Source organism: Ceratotherium simum, chromosome 7 (assembly GCF_057802395.1).
Source record: "Ceratotherium simum simum isolate JZ-2026a chromosome 7, ASM5780239v1, whole genome shotgun sequence".
Lineage (NCBI taxonomy): Eukaryota > Metazoa > Chordata > Mammalia > Perissodactyla > Rhinocerotidae > Ceratotherium > Ceratotherium simum.
In genome coordinates, this window is record NC_141906.1 from 70,773,217 (window position 1) to 70,781,390 (window position 8,174).

Consider the following 8,174-nt stretch of genomic DNA (forward strand, 5'->3'; position numbering starts at 1 on the left):
AGGACTTGGTTATTAGAAACACATTTAACAGAGAGGAAGTATAGAATGATTGAAACGCTGATGTTGATAAACTTGTTTAGGTTCTAGATTTGTATGTTTTCTTTCACCATTATCCATGAATAGACCCAGACAAAAAGCCGAGATCAGCATTGTTTATCTGGTTACAAATCGCAAGAACAGAAAAAATTGTAGCTCTATAAACTGCATGTTTGTATGGGTTTCTGACTTTAAGAAGCTAAATACGTTTGGGATGATTGGCTGGCCTCCATGAGAAAACAGGAACAATAAGCTGAGGTAGGTGGGGTGTGTGTAGTTATGAATCTGGGCTGGGAAATGCTTTAATTTGCTGTAACCTATTAATTATCTATGAATTGTTAGATGATGTTAGTAGTTTCCCAGGTGCTATGACAGATAGAAATTGGCTCCAGTGGCTCCCGTAATCTAAAAACCTGGGCATGAATGGGATTTTTGTAAATTGGTAATTGAAGATGTCACTGTATTAGCCACTGTTTCATAACTGACTTGTGTGGTCATTTCCACGAAAAGGACTTTAAAGTTTGCCATCAGTAGACACAGCTGCTACAGCCCAAATGTTTTTTCATGTTTAGTTAGAGGCTTTAGGGACAGAGTTAACAGTGTTCTTAGCCTTTTAACTAAAGACTGATCTCCCTTAGTGTTTCTTTTCACTTCATATGATGGGTTTTCCCTTCTTGGTATGCGTAGATGTGGTGTCCTCCTGTGCCTGATGAGATGAGAGGTCTCAAAGGCCACTGGGGGCAGGGTGGCTCTGGTGGTTCATGCCACATCAGGGTCATTTTCAGGGTGACTCCTAGGAGGTAGGAGAATCACCTTTACTGGTTGCCCTCTCCTCTACTTTCTTTTTTTTTTTTTTTTTGTCGGGAAGATCAGCCCTGAGCTAACATCCATGCTAATCCTCCTCTTTTTGCTGAGAAAGACTGGCTCTGAGCTAACATCTATTGCCAATCATCCTCCTTTTTTTCCCCAAAGCCCCAGTAGATAGTTGTATGTCATAGCTGCACATCTTTCTAGTTGCTGTATGTGGGTCGCAGCCTCAGCATGGCCGGAGAAGCGGTGCGTCGGTGCGTGCCCGGGATCCGAACCTGGGCCGCCAGTAGCAGAGCGTGCGCACCTAACCGCTAAGCCACTGGGCTGGCCCTCTACTTTCTTTTTACATGGGCATGTTTTAAGTTATTCACTCAAGGGAGAAACAGGTAAAAGGAATGAGATTTAGTTTTTCCCCTTTAACAAAATTTTTAACAATGTTAATGTTGAAATTTAGAAGCATGTACCTGTAATACAGAAAAAATCCTTCTTCCCTATTTTCAAAAAAAAAATTATGATGTTCAAATGAAAAACCTATGGGTTTTATTTTACAGAAGGTGGAGGAAAGTTATACCGTTCTTCGCCAAAGGCTGGCTGGATCAGCTCTCACAGATAAGCACTCAGGTATGTGAAAATTGTGGATTCCAGACTCTAGAATCATCCTGCCTGAACAGTACGTTGAATGAAATGATTTATTATTCTTTAAAGTGGAAACCTTCTGAGATTCCATTTCTTTTCTGTCTTTAAAACCCTGCTGGTTTCCAAACATCATATATCAAGCAGAGGCTGTGGTCTGCTGACTCAGCTCTTCCTTTTCTAAGAGGAACTGCTGTTGTCAGTTCCCATGCCCGCCCCCTTCTCTGTCTTTCTTCCCCTTTGCAAAAGCAGAAAGGCAGAGCAGTGGTCAGCCTGCTAAATCCTAGATTCTGTAGGACATTTGCCAGTGCTATGTGACTCCCTAGTGGTGGAGGCTTGGTCCTCCTCAGGTCTTGCTGTACTTTTGTATCTCTCCTGACAGTGAGAGCAGTGTCCTCCGACTACAAATGGATCTGTGTTCAGCGCAGCGATTTGTACTCATTTGCTTACATGCTTTGGGATGAGGCTGTTCTGATCCAGAACAAAGATATAACCATGCCCACAGATTTCATAGGTATTCTCTAAGTGTTAATTTGTTCTTTTTTCTTAATTTGATCTCCACATATCTTATTCTTCCCAGATAAAAGTTAGAGCCGCGTGTCCTGGAGGTGACTGAAGGTTGTTGGATTTTGAGCATCGGCCTTGTATCACCACGTCTTGGCTCCAGTGTGGACACAGAGAGTGTGTGTGACAGAGGATCTGCCTGTGAACCCCCTGGGGTTCGCCATTCCCAGGGTGCCCAGAGCAAGACTAGTTCTTCACAGTCTGGCAGCTGCACTAGTCTGTCAGTGAGGGAATAGCCATTCTCTCACTCTGCTCTCCTCACTATCAGAAATTCATTTTGATTCAGAACAAAAACCAAATGTATAGAGCTTTGGGTGTAGGATATGAAATTTTACTTAGACTTAAGAAAAAAGAAAATCAGATGTATTTATTTGACTTCATTCCGTATTTGAAAGCACATTTTAATTTTTATTTTGCCATGTTTTGTTTTAATTGAGTAGTGAGATTTTTAGCCCTTTGTATTTAGTACACCCAAGGATCAATTGCTCCTGAAGCAAGGAGTTCAGGATGGGGTATGAGGAGGTTGGATAGAGAGGTGAAGAAGAGGAGGAAGTAAGGAGGAGGAGGGAGGAGCATCTAGCCTTCACTAAACTGTGTTACATGCCCTCTGCTGTCCAGTGGGCTGCTTCCCTGAGGGTCATCTCAATGGCGGAGTATGCCGGTGGCTCCTATGTGCAGAGGACTGAGCTGTGTGCTACCCAGGTGGGCAGAGAGTTGGTGGGCTTCCTCCAGCCTGAGGCAAGCACCTCTTCTCTGTAGCTGGGATCCACCCCCAATTAACAGGAATCCTCAATGTACTAAATAGCAGGCACTTGAAAATGGGCGTGTTTTCTTGTCTTCTTTTCTATTGAGGGTTGGGATTTGGGAGGGAGAGGAAAGCAAATTTTATTTTCTTGACTATAAATTTGTTATTCTTGGTATTGTTTCATTTTTATAATTATACATTAGACTTCGGCACTTGTGTAAAATTATCCCTGCAGATTAAGCAGGAAGTGAAAACAAACAAGTGGAGATGCTTCAGATGGTGGTAGGGGTGGGGGTTGCTGAGGAAGGGTGGGATGGGAGTGGGTGAAAGAGTTCAGGAAGGTTATCTAACTGAATCACTACTGAGTTGAACAATGGCTGTCATTAGCCACGGGTACTGCTGATTATAAGGCCAGTAAAATTTTAGTACCTGGAGGTTTGACTCTAATTTTTGCACTGATGGTGCCAAAGGGCTCTTTGAGTTAAACGGAGAGCCAAGAGTGGAGTGAAGTGGTGGGGAAGGCAGAGCTGCTCAAACCAGCTCCAGAGCACTTCCTCTGACTTCACTGCTGGAGCTTTCTCCACACTGGTGGTGACTGACCTGAAAAATTGCAGACCAGAACATACACTGGACACTGCAGGCAAGCTGTTGGTAACTGCGTGCTCTAGAATGAATAGTAGTATTGGCAGCACCCAACAGAGGATAAATGGTTTGGAATTGTAACTTGAGAACATCTTCAGTTATATTGGCTTTCTGTGGTTTTCTTTGTGCATCAGGTCTATATGTTTTGGAGTATTTTTGCCAACTAAAACTAAATCATTTGTCAAACTTAAAATTCTGTTAATATGCAGAGAGTTCATCCACTGCTCAGATCTTTTAGTAGTGCCCTCTGAACTCTGTGGGGAGTCAGGATGTAGTTTTATTCTTCCCTGCAGTCCATTATATATTTATATAATTTTTTCTTTCCCCCTCATCACAAGTGGTAAGGATTCCCAACTACTTTTATAAACACCACTACAACTTAACAAGCTTATTTATGTCCCGATTCCTGTTTCTGTCTTTTCAAAACTGATCTATTTTTAAGTAGACCAACTTACATCATTGGACCTCATCTATAAATTAGAATTATATTTTGAGTTGTAGACCAAGTGTAAATTAAATCAGAATGGGATTAAAAATTTTAGAAGCAGAAGTTAATATATAAGTGAAGCTTAGAACTTGAACTTCCTGTATCTGTTAAGAGAAACAAGTAGAAACCAAATGGTTACATTGTGCTGCTGGAAATAATGTAGTCATTCCCAAGTAGAAGGGTTACACCTGTGGCCACTTGACACTAATACCATCAGCGGGCAATTAGGAGAAAGGTAAATATAAATAGAACTTTCATCTTAACTGCAGACAGTACAGGGTAATTACAGAATTCTCTAGCACTCATTTGAGAAGCTTTGTAGGTTAGAAATGTTTTGGTTTCTCTTTTAGCTCAGCCAATATCTTGTCCTTAGCGACTATTTGCTTTTCTTTTCCTGCAGTTTAACCTCTCCTTGGAACAAAAGCAGGCTAACTGGAAAAATACTTTGACCATAGCTCTAGTACTTCCAAATAAATTCATATCTAGGTTTTCAAACGAAGTCTAATTCTGAAAAGATCCCACCATTTTGACTGTTCTTTTTATCTTACCAGCCTAAATTTTTCCCTCCCTCCCAGCCAGGCTTCCCAACACCTTCTGTTTTATTTTGACCATTGTAATCACATCCATTTTACTTTGATACTATATCTGCCTTTCAGGATGATGGAATTAGATCCTGTCTTTGAGTGAGACTAGTTATCATCAAAGCTGTTTTCTCCAAGTTATGTGACTAGAAGTTGGAATCTACTTCCATGTGGAAGGATCCAAGGGTGGTGGACAAAGCAACCTTCCCAGAGCAGGAGAGCTGGGGTTTATCTATTGAAGTGACCTGCCGTGACCCTGTGCTCTCTCCTGTTGGTGGGCCTAATGGCTCCTTTGCTATTAAGTGCCAAATTACATTTGGAGTGTCTCTTTCCTTTTCGGAGAACCAAGTTAATCAAGGCAAATCAGCAGGCCCCCAAAGTGCTATAATTTAAAATCACAATTACTGCCCTAGAAGCCATATATTTTGCATATATTAAAACCAGCTAACTTAGACTGTTTATCTTGGCTAAACTGTAACTATTTATTGTATTATACTGCACAGAAGGTCTATTTCTTAAGCTTTTTGGCTTTCTTTTTCCTAAAACAACTTCTAACATAACTGTTAGAAAGTATGACTCCCTTTAAAAAAGTTTATTTGTTTTTGGAGGGGGGGGGAGCTGACGTGATAGGAGAGGATAAAAGTCCATTTTTTCTTATTTTTAGAGGCTGAAGTAAATGATTATGCTTCCTGTAAGTTGTCTTTTACTTGAATACTTTTCTTTTTTTTGATGTTGGTAAATTCGTTGTATTACGTGGAGCTACCCTGTTTCAAACTGGCTGCTGTCTTCTCTGAAGGTGGTGTAGGTTGTTATTTTGAGCTACTAGAGCTTTGGTCAGTATTTCCTCCCCTATATGTCACAGAGGGCACCCTTGAGAACTGTGTACAGAGGACCTCAAAGTAGAAAATTAGCAGGACCTTCTAGTCATCTTTGTGCTGGCAAATTGTTTTCCCCCTAGAATTGTAACTTTTGTTTTGTAAATTATGCTTTTTCTGACTTTTCTACCCCTTTTCAAAGTGATCTGCAAAATTGATCTTTCCTCCCTGAAAAAAAGAGTCGCTTTTGCCTCATTCCTTATGCCTTCCCTACTGGTACTGATGGTTTTGATAATAAATTGGTAGAAAAAAATGTACCTCCTAGAAGGAAGCCCTGTCCGCCATTTCCAGGTGCCGACAGCTAAGCAGATGTACTGCAAAAATGATAACTGTAAAGTGCACACTGGGGGTTATTTTTAATAAACCTCTTCCTACTAGAACATTTTATTTTCCTTGTTCACCATACAATCATGTACTCTTTAACAGAAATTTCTTTTAAAAAAATCTGGAACTATCTAAAAAATCTTTATTAATAATCATGTATTTTTACTGATCACATTTTGAAAAGCCTAAAAGACTTTATTGTTTTAATTATCCAGATGTACCTTTGTAAAATAGCTCTTTTATGAATTAGCTGATAAGGCTGTATGTTTCTGGAACAAAATATTGGTCATCTAAAAACTTTCTGTTTTCTGGGGTCTGGGAAAATAGAAAATGAGACTTCAAATATTAAATATGCTTAAAGGAACCAAGTATCTGACTTTTTATTTGTATTTTGTTTATTTGTCTTATACAAGTTATATTAGAAAAGTTTAGGTGCCTGGGAGGCCTTAATCTTATTGGCAGTGACTGTCAAACATCTTCCTGCTTATGAGAGCATCTTTCCTAGTGAGACTAGCCAGTTGATCTCTGTAATGTATAAACTTCCATGAGGACACTAGCAGCTGGATTGCCCCAGCATCTGGGGCAGCTTTGTGGTGGTTTTTTAACAGCTTTATTGAGATGTAATTCACATATCACACAATTCACTCATTTAAAGTGTATGACTCAATGATTTTTGGTATATTATTTTTTAAATTGTAAAATATATATAACAAAATTTGTCATTATAACCATTTTTAAGTGTACAATTGAGTGGGATTAATGGGGCAGCTTTTGGGGCTCACTTGAAGGTAACTTCTTTGGTTTAATGCTCCCTGAATGAAAAGATGGTGTCTTTATTACCATTCTTATCCCCAATGCTGGACTTCTCGAGTACCATCATTTCAACTCAGAAGGCTCGCTGAGTTTTGGGCTTTTTTGCATGTTTGTTTTGACATAGAGGTGTAATTTGATTTATTCTTAGGACGATATTTTAGTTTTTAGTTATTTGGAGGCACATATGGCTGATCTAATAAGCATAACAAAAAATGCTTAGTATTTTGTAGGATTTTTTTGTTAAACCTTTTAAAAATTAAGGATAATCAAATGTACTTTGCAGAAATTAACCTGTTTGTACTCTTAGCTCTGTTTATAAACTGGTAGAACAAATAAATACCCATACCATTCCCACTTGCTCCTAGATGGCCATCTTCTAATAGGAATGGAGAAAGTAAAACTCTGTCTCTGCATGTGAGCAGTTACTTCCACTTTTTGCTGTTTTATTTCAAGCCAAATGACTGGTTCCATTTAATACCAAAAGTTTAATACCGACTTGAAAGATAAGAGAATCTACTCTGATGAAAAAGTTGCTTTTCACTTGAACTTGTTATCTTCTTGCTATGATGAATGTCATAAAACATCGCAGATAAATAGCTGGATGTAGGTGTTTCCCATTTTTTCTGTAATGTCAAGCCTAATTCTTGTTACTAATTGAAAACACTTCCTGGAGTTTAGCTGTCAGGGAATATGTTTGTTTTGCCACCTGTTATTACTAGTGAGACATTGTCACTCCCTGAGCGTTGGCCGAGGCCTTGGTTTGAACGCATTTAAGGTGGGTAGTGCTCTCTTTCTAGTCTAGTCTAGTCTTTTCCCCTCATTTGATTCAGGGGCTTTGTGGGCCTACCTATAATTGAAGTCTTCCTTTATAGCACTTTATTTCAGGGACTCCCTTTCTTTGTCCATGTGACCACAGGGTTGGGCCCTGAACCCATTGTGATCAATAACAGTAATTAGGGTACATCTTGGTAATCTTTTTTAAGTTTTTGGAGAAGTATCTGTACAGAGAATTTTTTTTCTACTGTCTATTATTTTAAGTATTAAAGGCAGGTAGCGTGATACAGTGTAGTAGTTCTCAATCTTTGATCTCAGTACTGCTTTATACTCTTAAAAATTATTAAGGACCTTATGGAGGAGCTTATGTTCACATGGATTGTATCTACTGATATTTACTTTATTAGAAATAATTAAAATGAGAAAATTAAAAACATTAATTCATTTAAAAATAATGGTAAATCCATTACGCGTTTTTATGAAAAGTTACTATATTTTACACAATAAAACTATTGAAAAGAGTGTTTTATAGGTTTTCTAATGTCTGGCATAATAGAAGAAAACTGGATTCTCGTGTCTACTTCTGTGTGCAATCTGGTGTGATAACGTTGTTTTGGTTGACGTATATGAAGAAAATCCATCCTTACACAGACATATTTTTAAAAGGGGAAAATATTTTAATAGCCTTTTCAGATGATTGTGGATATTCCTCTGATACTACACTGAAACTTGACAAGTAGTAGTTTGCTAAAAGATAGCAATGTGGAATCTGAAGCCATATCAATGAAATTTTTATACTTTGTTACACTAAAATCCATCAATCCAGTTTATACTTTAAATATGTGAAAAATCAAATATTCTACCCATGCATGATTTTGTAATGTCCTGTA

The 8,174-nt window shown here is 38.6% G+C and overlaps 1 protein-coding gene across 5 annotated transcripts in view; it reads left to right on the top strand.

Annotated features, from left to right (window-relative positions):
• ARHGEF12 (Rho guanine nucleotide exchange factor 12) overlaps positions 1 to 6,068 on the top strand; it is a 135,418-nt gene extending 129,350 nt beyond the window's left edge. For all 5 annotated transcript variants that reach the window (XM_014785033.2, XM_087433822.1, XM_087433821.1 and 2 more), the window contains 2 exons: positions 1,398 to 1,467; positions 2,060 to 6,068. In XM_014785033.2, the coding sequence (XP_014640519.1) occupies positions 1,398 to 1,467; positions 2,060 to 2,070 (81 nt within the window). In that variant the 3' untranslated portion in view covers positions 2,071 to 6,068. The remainder of the gene's footprint in view (positions 1 to 1,397; positions 1,468 to 2,059) is intronic.
• The last annotated feature ends 2,106 nt before the right edge of the window (positions 6,069 to 8,174 follow it).